Below are 14,575 nucleotides of genomic sequence, written 5' to 3' on the forward strand. Positions count from 1 at the left end.
CAATCGGTGCAGTTCACTTACCGGCAGTGTTTGTTATTCCCAGCAAGGGTTTCGATGATGAAGCACTCGCCCTCGTTCAGGCAGTAGGCGAGGTCCTTATCCAAGCACGGTATAAAGTGCTCTGACCGCTCCGTCGGGTAGGTTGTGGTAGCTGCAGGATAGAGGGAATGACAGAATCAGTGGCTGGGAGCCAATGTACACACAGGGTCACACACAGGGTCACACACAGGGTCACACACACACTGGGTCACACACAGGGTCACACACAGGGTCACACACACACAGGGTCACAGACAGGGTCACACACAGGGTCAAACACAGGGTCACACACACACAGGGTCACACACAGGGTCACACACAGGGTCACACACACACAGGGTCACACACAGGGTCACACACACACACAGGGTCACACACAGGGTCACACGCAGGGTCACACACACACACAGGGTCAAACACAAGGTCACACGCAGGGTCACACACACACAGGGTCACATACAGGGTCACACGCAGGGTCACACACACACAGGGTCACACACAGGGTCACACACACACAGGGTCACACACAGGGGCACACACACACACAGGGTCACACACACACAGGGTCACACACAGGGGCACACACACACAGGGTCACACACACACAGGGTCACACACAGGGGCACACACACACAGGGTCACACACAGTGACATACACTGGGTCACACACAGGGACATAGACACAGGGTCACAGATACAGGATCACACACACAGGGCATACACACACAAGCTCACACACAGGGTCACACACAGGGGCATACACAGAGGGTCACACACTCACAGGGTCACACACAGTGACATACACTGTGTCACACACAGGGACATAGACACAGGGTCACAGATACAGGATCACACACACAGGGCATACACACACAAGCTCACACACAGGGTCACACACAGGGGCATACACAGAGGGTCACACACTCACAGGGTCACACACAGGGTCACACACAGGGTCACACATACCCACGGGCTATAGTTGGGAGAGTAAAAGGAATTCTAGCTCCATTTGATTGAAACTGTTTCTCTCCCTTTGATCATAAATTTAATTCAAACTTTTCGCTGATGTCGACACTTCCACTGCAGTCACAACAATGAACAAAGTATGAGGATGAAGGGCCGGCTCCGGCCACTGGTCACTGGCTCCGGCCACTGGTCACTGGTCACTGGCTCTAGCCACTGGCTCTGGCCACTGGTCAGTGTCTCAGGCCAGACACTGGTCACTGGCTGCGGCCACAGATAACCAACGAATGTTGTGCATTTCTATAGCGCATTTCAAGACCTCGGAGCGCCCCAAACACTTTCCAGCCCATGAAGTACTTTTGTTGTGTGTCACTGCTGTAATGTCGGAAACACAGCAGGCAGGTTGAGCACAGCAAGATCCCACAAACAGCGCTGTGATAACGAGCAGAATATCTGTGTTGGTGAAGTTGGTGGAGTGAGAAATAGCCCAGGACACAATGTAACGGCAGAGGAGCCTGCAGGGAGCGATCTGCGGATTTACTGACTGAGATGGTCAGCTTCAGCTCTGCAATTAGTGTGAGGGGCCAGGCTGCTGACCCCACATCGCCCTGAAAACAGCTTTCATTTCAATAATTATCAAGGGTTAATCGAAGCTGCCGTCTGACACTGGGTCAGGTTCTGACAGTGATTTCAGAGTCAGCATCCTTCAGTTACTGAAGGTGGGCAGGCCTGGTACGGGACGATGCTCCAATCGGATCAGTGCACGGAAACCCCGCCCGCGCCTCTCATTTATTCCCTCACAACTCGGACTCATGCTGGGATGGGCAGGTGGAGTGCCTCATCTGAATGGTATCGGCACACTATTCAACTAAGAGCGCCATCACTGCTGAGTCTGATACTGTCCAAACAGTCGCCCATTCACTTTACAGCAAGGTCCCAGGAGCAGCAACCCTGGCTGATTCCCCTCTCTCTAACCCAGGGATCACTAGGCGGGGATCAGGAGCAGGAACCCTGGCTGATTCCCCCTCTCTCTAACCCAGGGATCACTGGGCAGGGATCAGGAGCAGAAACCCTGGCTGATTCCCCCTCTCTCTAACCCCGGGATCACTGGGCGGGGATCAGGAGCAGGAACCCTGGATGATTTCCCCTCTCTCCAACCTAGGGGTCACTGGGCGGTGAACAGGAGCAGGAACCCTGGCTAATTTTCCCTCTCTCTAACCCAGGGGTCACTGGGCGGGGATCAGGAGCAGGAACCCTGGCTGATTTCCCCTCTCTCTAACCTAGGGGTCACTGGACGTTGATCAGGAGCAGGAACCCTGGCTTTTTTCCCCTCTCTAACCCAGGGGTCACTGGGCAGTGATCAGGAGCACAAAACGTGGCTGATTTCCCCTCTCTCTAACTCAGGGGACACGGGGCAATGATCAGGAGCAGGAACCCCGGCTGATTTCCCCTCTCTCTAACCCACAGGTCACTGGGCAGTGATCAGGAGCAGGAACCATGGCAGATTTCCTCTCTCTCTAACCCAGGGGTCACTGGACAGTGATCAGGAGCAGGAACCCTGGCTGATTTCCTCTCTCTCCCGAACCAGGGGCTCACTGGGCAGTAATCAGGAGCAGCAACCCTGGCTGATTTCCCCTCTCTCTCCAACCAAGGGGTCACTGGGCAGTGATCAGCAGCAGGAACCCTGGCTGATTTCCCCTCTCTCTCTAACCAAGGTGTCACTGGACAGTGATCAGGAGCAGGAACCCTGGCTGATTTCCCTTCTCTCTAATCCAGGGGACACGGGGCAATGATCAGGAGCAGGAACCCCGGCTGATTTCCCCTCCCTCTCTCTAACCCACGGGTCACTGGGCAGTGATCAGGAGCAGGAACCCTGGCTGATTTCCCCTCTCTCTAACCCAGGGGTCACTGGGCGGGGATCAGGAGCAGGAACCCTGGCTGATTCCCCCTCTCTCTAACCCAGGGATCACTGGGCGGGGATCAGTAGCAGGAACACTGGCTGATTTCCCCTCTCTCTCTAACCCAGGGATCACTGGGCGATGATCAGGAGCAGGAACCCTGGCTGATTTCCCCTCTCTCTCTAACCCAGGGGTCACTGGGCAGGGATCAGGAGCAGGAACCTTGGCTAATTTCCGCTCTCTCTAACCCAGGGATCACTGGGCGGGGATCAGGAGCAGGAACCCTGGCTGATTTCCCCTCTCTCTAACCTAGGGGTCACTGGGCAGTGATCAGGAGCAGGAACCCTGGCTGATTTTCCCTCTCTCTAACCCAGGGGTCACTGGGCGGGGATCAGGAGCAGGAACACTGGCTGATTCCCTCTCTCTCTAACCCAGGGATCACAGGGCAGGGATCAGGAGCAGGAACCCTGGCTGATTCCCCCTCTCTCTAACCCCGGGATCACTGGGCGGGGATCAGGAGCAGGAACCCTGGTTGATTTCCCTCTTTCTCTAACCCAGGGGTCACTGGGCGGGCATCAGGAGCAGGAACACTGGCTGATTTCCCCTCTCTCTCTAACCCAGGGGTCACTGGGCAGTGATCAGGAGCAGGAACCCTGGCTGATTTCTCCTCACGCTCTAACCCAGGGGTCACTGGGCAGTGATCAGGAGCAGGAACCCTGACTAATTTCCCCTCTCTCTAATCCAGGGGTCACGGGGCAATGATCAGGAGCAGGAACCCCGGCTGATTTCCCCTCCCTCTCTCTAACCCACGGGTCACTGGGCAGTGATCAGGAGCAGGAACCCTGGCTGATTTCCCCTCTCTCTAACCCAGGGGTCACTGGGCGGGGATCAGGAGCAGGAACCCTTGCAGATTTCCCCTCTCTCTAACCCAGGGATCACTGGGCGGGGATCAGGAGCAGGAACCCTGGCAGATTTCCTCTCTCTCTAACCCAGGGGTCACTGGGCAGTGATCAGGAGCAGGAACCCTGGCTGATTTCCCCTCTCTCTCTAACCAAGGGGTCACTGGACAGTGTTCAGGAGCAGGAACCCTGGCTGATTTGCCCTCTCTCTCTAACCAAGGGGTCACTGGACAGTAATCATGAGCAGGAACCCTGTCTGATTTCCCCTCTCTCTTATCCAGGGGTCACTGGACACTGATCAGGAGCAGGAACCCTGGCTGATTTCCCTTCTCTCTAATCAAGGGGTCACTGGACAGTGATCAGGAGCAGGAACCCTGGCTGATTTCTCTTCTCTCTAATCCAGGGGTCACTGGACAGTGATCAGGAAAAGGAACCCTACCTGATTTCCCCTCTCTCTAACCCAGGGGTCACTGGGCAGTGATCAGGAGCAGGAACCCTGTCTGATTCCCCCTCTCTCTCGCCCAGGGGTCACTGGGCTGCGATCTGGAGCAGGAACCCTGGCTGATTTCCCCTCTCTCTAACCCAGGGTTCACTGGGCACTGATCAGGAGCAGGAACCCTGGCTGATTTCCGCCTCTCTCTCATCCAGGGGTTAACTGGGCGGCGATCAGGAGCAGGAACCCTGGCTGATTTCCACCTTCTCTAACCCAGGGGTCACTGGGCACTGATCAGGAGCAAGAATCCTGGCTGATTTCCCCTCTCTCTAACTCAGGGGTCACTGGACGTTGATGAGGAGCAGGAACCCTGCCTTTTTTCCCCTCTCTAACCCAGGGGTCACTGGGCAGTGATCAGGAGCACAAAATGTGGCTGATTTCCCCTCTCTGTAACCCAGGGGACACGGGGCAATGATCAGGAGCAGGAACCCTGGCTGATTTCCTCTCTCTCTAACCCAGGGGTCACTGGGCAGGGATCAGGAGCAGGAACCTTGGCTAATTTCCCCTCTCTCTAACCCAGGGATCACTGGGCGGGTATCAGGAGCAGGAACCCTGGCTGATTTCCCCTCTCTCTAACCCAGGGATCACTGGGCGGGGATCAGGAGCAGGAACCCTGGCTGATTTCCCCTCTCTCTAACCTAGGGGTCACTGGGCAGTGATCAGGAGCAGGAACCCTGGCTGATTTTCCCTCTCTCTAACCCAGGGGTCAATGGGCGGGGATCAGGAGCAGGAACCCTGGCTGATTCCCCCTCTCTCTAACCCAGGGATCACTGGGCAGGGATCAGGAGCAGGAACCCTGGCTGATTTCCCCTCTCTCTCTAACCCAGGGATCACTGGACAGTGATCAGGAGCAGGAACCCTGGCTGATTTCCCTTCTCTCTAATCAAGGGGTCACTGGACAGTGATCAGGAGCAGGAACCCTGGCTGATTTCCCCTCTCTCTCTAACCCAAGGTCACTGGGCTGTGATCAGGAGCAGGAACCCTGGCTGATTTCCCCTCTCTCTCTAACCAAGAGGTCACTGGACAGTGATCAGGAGCAGGAACCCTGGCTGATTTCTCTTCTCTCTAATCCAGGGGTCACTGGACAGTGATCAGGAAAAGGAACCCTACCTGATTTCCCAACTCTCTAACCCAGGGGTCACTGGGCAGTGATCAGGAGCAGGAACCCTGTCTGATTCCCCCTCTCTCTAGCCCAGGGGTCACAGGGCTGCGATCTGGAGCAGGAACCCTGGCTGATTTCCCCTCTCTCTAACCCAGGGTTCACTGGGCACTGATCAGGAGCAGGAACCCTGGCTGATTTCCGCCTCTCTCTCATCCAGGGGTTAACTGGGCGGCGATCAGGAGCAGGAACCCTGGCTGATTTCCACCTTCTCTAACCCAGGGGTCACTGGGCACTGATCAGGAGCAAGAATCCTGGCTGATTTCCCCTCTCTCTAACTCAGGGGTCACTGGACGTTGATGAGGAGCAGGAACCCTGCCTTTTTTTCCCCTCTCTAACCCAGGGGTCACTGGGCAGTGACCAGGAGCACGAAATGTGGCTGATTTCCCCTCTCTGTAACCCAGGGGACACGGGGCAATGATCAGGAGCAGGAACCCTGGCTGATTTCCCCTCTCTCTAACCCAGGGATCACTGGGCGGGGATCAGGAGCAGGAACCCTGGCTGATTTCCCCTCTCTCTAACCTAGGGGTCACTGGGCAGTGATCAGGAGCAGGAACCCTGGCTGATTTTCCCTCTCTCTAACCCAGTGGTCAATGGGCGGGGATCAGGAGCAGGAACCCTGGCTGATTCCCCCTCTCTCTAACCCAGGGATCACTGGGCAGGGATCAGGAGCAGGAACCCTGGCTGATTTCCCCTCTCTCTCTAACCCAGGGGTCACTGGGCAGTGATCAGGAGCAGGAATCCTGGCTGATTTCCCCTCTCTCTCTAACCCAGGAATCACTGGGCGGGGATCAGGAGCAGGAACCCTGGCTGATTTCCCTCTTTCTCTAACCCAGGGGTCACTGGGCAGTGATCAGGAGCAGGAATCCTGGCTGATTTCGCCTCTCTCTCTAACCCAGGAATCACTGGGCGGGGATCAGGAGCAGGAACCCTGGCTGATTTTCCCTCTCTCTAACCCAGGGGTCAATGGGCGGGGATCAGGAGCAGGAACCCTGGCTGATTCCCCCTCTCTCTAACCCAGGGATCACTGGGCAGGGATCAGGAGCAGGAACCCTGGCTGATTTCCCCTCTCTCTCTAACCCAGGGGTCACTGGGCAGTGATCAGGAGCAGGAACCCTGGCTGATTTTCCCTCTCTCGAACCCAGGGGTCACTGGGCGGGGATCAGGAGCAGGAACCCTGGCTGATTCCCCCTCTCTCTAACCCAGGGATCACTCGGCGGGGATCAGGAGCAGGAACCCTGGCTGATTTCCCCTCTCTCTCTAACCCAGGGGTAACTGGGCAGGGATCAGGAGCAGGAACCTTGGCTAATTTCCCCTCTCTCTAACCCAGGGATCACTGGGCGATGATCAGGAGAAGGAACCCTGGCTGATTTCCCCTCTCTCTCTAACCCAGGGGTAACTGGGCAGGGATCAGGAGCAGGAACCTTGGCTAATTTCCCCTCTCTCTAACCCAGGGATCACTGGGCGGGGATCAGGAGCAGGAACCCTGGCTGATTTCCCCTCTCTCTAACCTAGGTGTCACTGGGCAGTGATCAGGAGCAGGAACCCTGGCTGATTTTCCCTCTCTCGAACCCAGGGGTCACTGGGCGGGGATCAGGAGCAGGAACCCTGGCTGATTCCCGCTCTCTCTAACCCAGGGATCACTGGGCGGGCATCAGGAGCAGGAACCCTGGCTGATTTCCCCTCTCTCTCTAACCCAGGCGTCACTGGGCAGTGATCAGGAGCAGGAACCCTGGCTGATTTCCCCTCTCGCTCTAACCCAGGGGTCACTGGGCGGGGATCAGGAGCAGGAACCCTGGCTGATTCCCCCTCTCTCTAACCCATGGATCACTGGGCGGGGATCAAGAGCAGGAACCCTGGCTGATTTCCCCTCTCTCGCTAGCCCAGGGATCACTGGGCGATGATCAGGAGCAGGAACCCTGGCTGATTTCCCCTCTCTCTCTAACCCAGGGATCACTGGGCAGGGATCAGGAGCAGGAACCTTGGCTGATATCCCCTCTATCTAACCCAGGGATCACTGGGCGGGAATCAGGAGCAGGAACCCTGGCTGATTTCCCCTCTCTCTAACCCAGGGGTCACGGGGCAATGATCAGGAGCAGGAACCCCGGCTGATTTCCCCTCCCTCTCTCTAACCCACGGGTCACTGGGCAGTGATCAGGAGCAGGAACCCTGGCTCATTTCCCCTCTCTCTAACCCAGGGGTCACTGGGCGGGGACCAGGAGCAGGAATACTTGCTGATTTCCCCTCTCTCTAACCCAGGGATCACTGGGCGGGGATCAGGAGCAGGAACCCTGGCAGATTTCCTCTCTCTCTAATCCAGGGGTCACTGGATAGTGATCAGGAGCAGGAACCCTGGCTGATTTCACCTCTCTCCCTAACCAGGGGCTCACTGGGCAGTGATCATGAGCAGGAACCCTGGCTAATTTCCCCTCTCTCTCTAACCAAGGGGTCACTGGACAGTGATCAGGAGCAGGAACCCTGGCTGATTTGCCCTCTCTCTAACCCAGGGGTCACTGGGCGGTGATCAGGAAAAGGAACCCTGGATGATTTTAACTCTCTCTAACCCAGGGGTCACTGGACAGTGATCAGGAGCAGGAACCCTGGCTGATTCCCCTCTCTCTAACCCAGGGGTCACTGGGCAGTGATCAGGAGCAGGAAGCCTGGCTGATTTCCCCTTTCTCTAACCCAGGGGTCACGGGGCAATGATCAGGAGCAGGAACCCCGGCTGATTTCCCCTCCCTCTCTCTAACCCAGGGATCACTGGGCAGTGATCAGGAGCAGGAACCCTGGCTGAGTTCCCCTCTCTCTAACCCAGGGGTCATTGGGCGGGGATCAGGAGCAGGAACCCTGGCAGATTTCCCCTCTCTCAAACCCAGTGATCACTGGGCGGGGATCAGGAGCAGGAACCCTGGCAGATTTCCTCTCTCTCTAACCCAGTGGTCACTGGACAGTGACAGGAGCAGGAACCCTGGCTGATTTCCCTTCTCTCTAATCAAGGGGTCACTGGACAGTGATCAGGAGCAGGAACCCTGGCTGATTTCCCCTCTCTCCAACCCAGGGGTCACTGGACAGTGATCAGGAGCAGGAATCCTGGCTTTTTTCCCCTCTCTAATCCAGGGGTCACTGGGTAGTGATAAGGAGCAGGAAACCTGGCCGATTTTCCCTCTCTCTAACCCAGGGGTCACGGGGCAATTATCAGGAGCAGGAACCCCGGCTGAAATCCCCTCCCTCTCTCTAACCCAGGGGTCACTGGACAGTGATCAGGAGCAGGAACCCTGGCTGATTTCCCCTCTCTCCCTAACCATGGGCTCACTGGGCAGTGATCAGAAGTAGGAACCCTGGCTGATATCCCCTCTCTCTCTAACCAAGGGGTCACTGGACAGTGATCAGGAGCAGGAACCCTGGCAGATTTCCCCTCTCTCAAACCCAGTGATCACTGGGCGGGGATCAGGAGCAGGAACCCTGGCAGATTTCCTCTCCCTCTAACCCAGTGGTCACTGGACAGTGATCAGGAGCAGGAACCCTGGCTGATTTCCCTTCTCTCTAATCAAGGGGTCACTGGACAGTGATCAGGAGCAGGAACCCTGGCTGATTTCCCCTCTCTCTCTAACCCAGAGGTCACTGGGCTGTGATCAGGAGCAGGAACCCTGGCTGATTTCCCCTCTTTCTCTAACCAAGGGATCACTGGACAGTAATCAGGAGCAGGAACCCTGGCTGATTTCCCGTCTCTCTAACCCAGGGGTCACTGGGCAGTGATCAGGAGCAGGAACCATGGCTGATTCCCCCTCTCTCTAACCCAGGGATCACTGGGCACTGATCAGGAGCAGGAAACCTGGCTGATTTCCGCCACTCTCCAACCCAGGGGTCATTGGGCGGTGATCAGGAGCAGGAACCCTGGCTGATTTTAACTCTCTCTAACCCAGGGGTCACTGGACAGTGATCAGGAGCAGGAACCCTGGCTGATTTCCACTCTCTCTAACCCAGGGGTCACTGGGCACTGATCAGGAGCATAAACCCTGGCAGATTTCCCCTCTCTCTAACCCAGGGATCACTGGGTCGTGATCGGGAGCAGAAACCCTGGCTGATTTCCCCTCTCTCTCTAACCCAGAGCTCACTGGGCACTGATCAGGAGCAGGAACCCTGGCTGATTTTAACTCTCTCGAACCCAGGGGTCACTGGGCAGTGATCAGGAGCAGGAACCCTGGCTGATTTCCCTCTCTCTCACCCAGGGGTCACTGGGCAGTGATCAGGAGCAGGAACCCTGCCTGATTTTCCCTCTCTCTAACCCAGGGGTCACTGGGCAGTGATCAGGAGCAGGAACCCTGTCTGATTCCCCCTCTCTCTAGCCCAGGGGTCACTGGGCTGCGATCTGGAGCAGGAACCCTGGCTGATTTCCCCTCTCTCTAACCCAGGGTTCACTTGGCACTGATCAGGAGCAGGAACCCTGGCTGATTTCCGCCTCTCTCTCATCCAGGGGTTAACTGGGCGGTGATCAGGAGCAGGAACGCTGGCTGATTTTCCCTCTCTCTAACCCAGGGGTCACTGGACAGTGATCAAGAGCAGGAACCCTGGCTGATTTCCACCTTCTCTAACCCAGGGGTCACTGGGCACTGATCAGGAGCAAGAGCCCTGGCTGATTTCCCCTCTCTCTAACTCAGGGGTGACTGGACGTTGATCAGGAGCAGGAACCCTGCCTTTTTTCCCCTCTCTAACCCAAGGGTCACTGGGCAGTGATCAGGAGCACAAAATGTGGCTGATTTCCCCTCTCTCTAACCCAGGGATCACTGGGCGGGGATCAGGAGCAGGAACCCTGGCTGATTCCCCCTCTCTCTAACCCAGGGATCACTGGGCAGGGATCAGGAGCAGGAACCTTGGCTATTTTCCCCTCTCTCTAACCCAGGGGTCAATGGGCGGGGATCAGGAGCAGGAACCCTGGCTGATTCCCCCTCTCTCTAACCCAGGGGACACGGGGCAATGATCAGGAGCAGGAACCCTGGCTGATTTCCCCTCTCTCTAACCCAGGGATCACTGGGCGGGGATCAGGAGCAGGAACCCTGGCTCATTCCCCCTCTCTCGAACCCAGGGATCACTGGGCGGGGATCAGGAGCAGGAAACCTAGCTGATTTCCCCTCTCTCTCTAACCCAGGGGTCACTGGGCAGGGATCAGGAGCAGGAACCTTGGCTAATTTCCCCTCTCTCTAACCCAGGGATCACTGGGCAGTGATCAGGAGCAGGAACCCTGGCTGATTTCCCCTCTCTCTAACCTAGGGGTCACTGGGCAGTGATCAGGAGCAGGAACCCTGGCTGATTTTCCCTCTCTCTAACCCAGGGGTCACTGGGCGGGGATCAGGAGCAGGAACCCTGGCTGATTCCCCCTCTCTCCAACCCAGGGATCACTGGGCGGGGATCAGTAGCAGGAACACTGGCTGATTTCCCCTCTCTCTCTAACCCAGGGATCACTGGGCGATGATCAGGAGAAGGAACCCTGGCTGATTTCCCCTCTCTCTCTAACCCAGGGGTCACTGGGCAGGGATCAGGAGCAGGAACCTTGGCTAATTTCCCCTCTCTCTAACCCAGGGATCACTGGGCGGGGATCAGGAGCAGGAACCCTGGCTGATTTCCCCTCTCTCTAACCTAGGTGTCACTGGGCAGTGATCAGGAGCAGGAACCCTGGCTGATTTCCCCTCTCTCGCTAGCCCAGGGATCACTGGGCAGGGATCAGGAGCAGGAACCTTGGCTGATATCCCCTCTATCTAACCCAGGGATCACTGGGCGGGAATCAGGAGCAGGAACCCTGGCTGATTTCCCCTCTCTCTAACCCAGGGGTCACTGGGCAGTGATCAGGAGCAGGAACCCTGGCTCATTTCCCCTCTCTCTAACCCAGGGGTCACTGGGCGGGGACCAGGAGCAGGAATACTTGCTGATTTCCCCTCTCTCTAACCCAGGGATCACTGGGCGGGGATCAGGAGCAGGAACCCTGGCAGATTTCCTCTCTCTCTAATCCAGGGGTCACTGGATAGTGATCAGGAGCAGGAACCCTGGCTGATTTCACCTCTCTCCCTAACCAGGGGCTCACTGGGCAGTGATCATGAGCAGGAACCCTGGCTAATTTCCCCTCTCTCTCTAACCAAGGGGTCACTGGACAGTGATCAGGAGCAGGAACCCTGGCTGATTTCCCCTCTCTCCCTAACCAGGGGCTCACTGGGCAGTGATCAGAAGCAGGAACCCTGGCTGATATCCCCTCTCTCTCTAACCAAGGGGTCACTGGACAGTGATCAGGAGCAGGAACCCTGGCTGATTCCCCTCTCTCTAACCCAGGGGTCACTGGGCAGTGATCAGGAGCAGGAAGCCTGGCTGATTTCCCCTCTCTCTAACCCAGGGGTCACGGGGCAATGATCAGGAGCAGGAACCCCGGCTGATTTCCCCTCCCTCTCTCTAACCCAGGGATCACTGGGCAGTGATCAGGAGCAGGAACCCTGGCTGAGTTCCCCTCTCTCTAACCCAGGGGTCACTGGACGGGGATCAGGAGCAGGAACCCTGGCAGATTTCCCCTCTCTCAAACCCAGTGATCACTGGGCGGGGATCAGGAGCAGGAACCCTGGCAGATTTCCTCTCTCTCTAACCCAGTGGTCACTGGACAATGATCAGGAGCAGGAACCCTGGCTGATTTCCCTTCTCTCTAATCAAGGGGTCACTGGACAGTGATCAGGAGCAGGAACCCTGGCTGATTTCCCCTCTCTCCAACCCAGGGGTCACTGGACAGTGATCAGGAGCAGGAATCCTGGCTTTTTTCCGCTCTCTAACCCAGGGGTCACTGGGTAGTGATAAGGAGCAGGAACCCTGGCAGATTTCCCCTCTCTCAAACCCAGTGATCACTGGGCGGGGATCAGGAGCAGTAACCCTGGCAGATTTCCTCTCCCTCTAACCCAGTGGTCACTGGACAGTGATCAGGAGCAGGAACCCTGGCTGATTTCCCTTCTCTCTAATCAAGGGGTCACTGGACAGTGATCAGGAGCAGGAACCCTGGCTGATTTCCCCTCTCTCTCTAACCCAGAGGTCACTGGGCTGTGATCAGGAGCAGGAACCCTGGCTGATTTCCCCTCTTTCTCTAACCAAGGGGTCACTGGACAGTAATCAGGAGCAGGAACCCTGGCTGATTTCCCGTCTCTCTAACCCAGGGGTCACTGGGCAGTGATCAGGAGCAGGAACCATGGCTGATTCCCCCTCTCTCTAACCCAGGGATCACTGGGCACTGATCAGGAGCAGGAAACCTGGCTGATTTCCGCCACTCTCCAACCCAGGGGTCAGTGGGCGGTGATCAGGAGCAGGAACCCTGGCTGATTTTAACTCTCTCTAACCCAGGGGTCACTGGACAGTGATCAGGAGCAGGAACCCTGGCTGATTTCCACTCTCTCTAACCCAGGGGTCACTGGGCACTGATCAGGAGCAAGAACCCTGGCTGATTTCCCCTCTCTCCAACCCAGGGGTCACTGGACAGTGATAAGGAGCAGGAATCCTGGCTTTTTTCCCCTCTCTAACCCAGGGGTCACTGGGCAGTGATCAGGAGCATAAACCCTGGCAGATTTCCCCTCTCTCTAACCCAGGGATCACTGGGTCGTGATCGGGAGCAGAAACCCTGGCTGATTTCCCCTCTCTCTCTAACCCAGGGGTCACTGGGCAGTGATCAGGAGCAGGAACCCTGCCTGATTTCCCCTCTCTCTAACCCAGGGGTCACTGGGCAGTGATCAGGAGCAGGAACCCTGTCTGATTCCCCCTCTCTCTAGCCCAGGGGTCACTGGGCTGCGATCTGGAGCAGGAACCCTGGCTGATTTCCCCTCTCTCTAACCCAGGGTTCACTGGGCACTGATCAGGAGCAGGAACCCTGGCTGATTTCCGCCTCTCTCTCATCCAGGGGTTAACTGGGCGGTGATCAGGAGCAGGAACGCTGGCTGATTTTCCCTCTCTCTAACCCAGGGGTCACTGGACAGTGATCAGGAGCAGGAACCCTGGCTGATTTCCACCTTCTCTAACCCAGGGGTCACTGGGCACTGATCAGGAGCAAGAGCCCTGGCTGATTTCCCCTCTCTCTAACTCAGGGGTGACTGGACGTTGATCAGGAGCAGGAACCCTGCCTTTTTTCCCCTCTCTAACCCAAGGGTCACTGGGCAGTGATCAGGAGCACAAAATGTGGCTGATTTCCCCTCTCTCTAACCCAGGGATCACTGGGCGGGGATCAGGAGCAGGAACCCTGGCTGATTCCCCCTCTCTCTAACCCAGGGATCACTGGGCAGGGATCAGGAGCAGGAACCTTGGCTATTTTCCCCTCTCTCTAACCCAGGGGTCAATGGGCGGGGATCAGGAGCAGGAACCCTGGCTGATTCCCCCTCTCTCTAACCCAGGGGACACGGGGCAATGATCAGGAGCAGGAACCCTGGCTGATTTCCCCTCTCTCTAACCCAGGGATCACTGGGCGGGGATCAGGAGCAGGAACCCTGGCTCATTCCCCCTCTCTCTAACCCAGGGATCACTGGGCGGGGATCAGGAGCAGGAACCCTAGCTGATTTCCCCTCTCTCTCTAACCCAGGGATCAATGGGCGATGATCAGGAGCAGGAACCCTGGCTGATTTCCCCTCTCTCTCTAACCCAGGGGTCACTGGGCAGGGATCAGGAGCAGGAACCTTGGCTAATTTCCCCTCTCTCTAACCCAGGCGTCACTGGGCAGCGATCAGGAGCAGGAACCCTGGCTGATTTCCCCTCTCTCTAACCTAGGGGTCACTGGGCAGTGATCAGGAGCAGGAACCCTGGCTGATTTCCCCTCTCTCTAACCCAGGGGTCACTGGGCGGGGATCAGGAGCAGGAACCCTGGCTGATTCCCCCTCTCTCTAACCCAGGGATCACTGGGCGGGGATCAGTAGCAGGAACACTGGCTGATTTCCCCTCTCTCTCTAACCCAGGGATCACTGGGCGATGATCAGGAGAAGGAACCCTGGCTGATTTCCCCTCTCTCTCTAACCCAGGGGTCACTGGGCAGGGATCAGGAGCAGGAACCTTGGCTAATTTCCCCTCTCTCTAACCCAGGGATCACTGGGCGGGGATCAGGAGCAGGAACCCTGGCTGATTTCCC

General features: G+C 57.0%; 1 protein-coding gene across 1 annotated transcript in view; it reads right to left on the bottom strand.

The window, feature by feature from the left end:
- Positions 1-14,575, bottom strand: part of LOC139235155 (pro-neuregulin-3, membrane-bound isoform-like) — a 666,662-nt gene that overhangs the window by 331,689 nt on the left and 320,398 nt on the right. Inside the window, exon 2 of the mRNA XM_070866375.1 lies at positions 22-151. Coding sequence (XP_070722476.1) covers positions 22-151 — 130 coding nt within the window. The remainder of the gene's footprint in view (positions 1-21; positions 152-14,575) is intronic.

The sequence above is a fragment of the Pristiophorus japonicus genome, chromosome 22 (genome assembly GCF_044704955.1).
Source record: "Pristiophorus japonicus isolate sPriJap1 chromosome 22, sPriJap1.hap1, whole genome shotgun sequence".
In the NCBI taxonomy this organism is placed as follows: Eukaryota; Metazoa; Chordata; class Chondrichthyes; family Pristiophoridae; genus Pristiophorus; species Pristiophorus japonicus.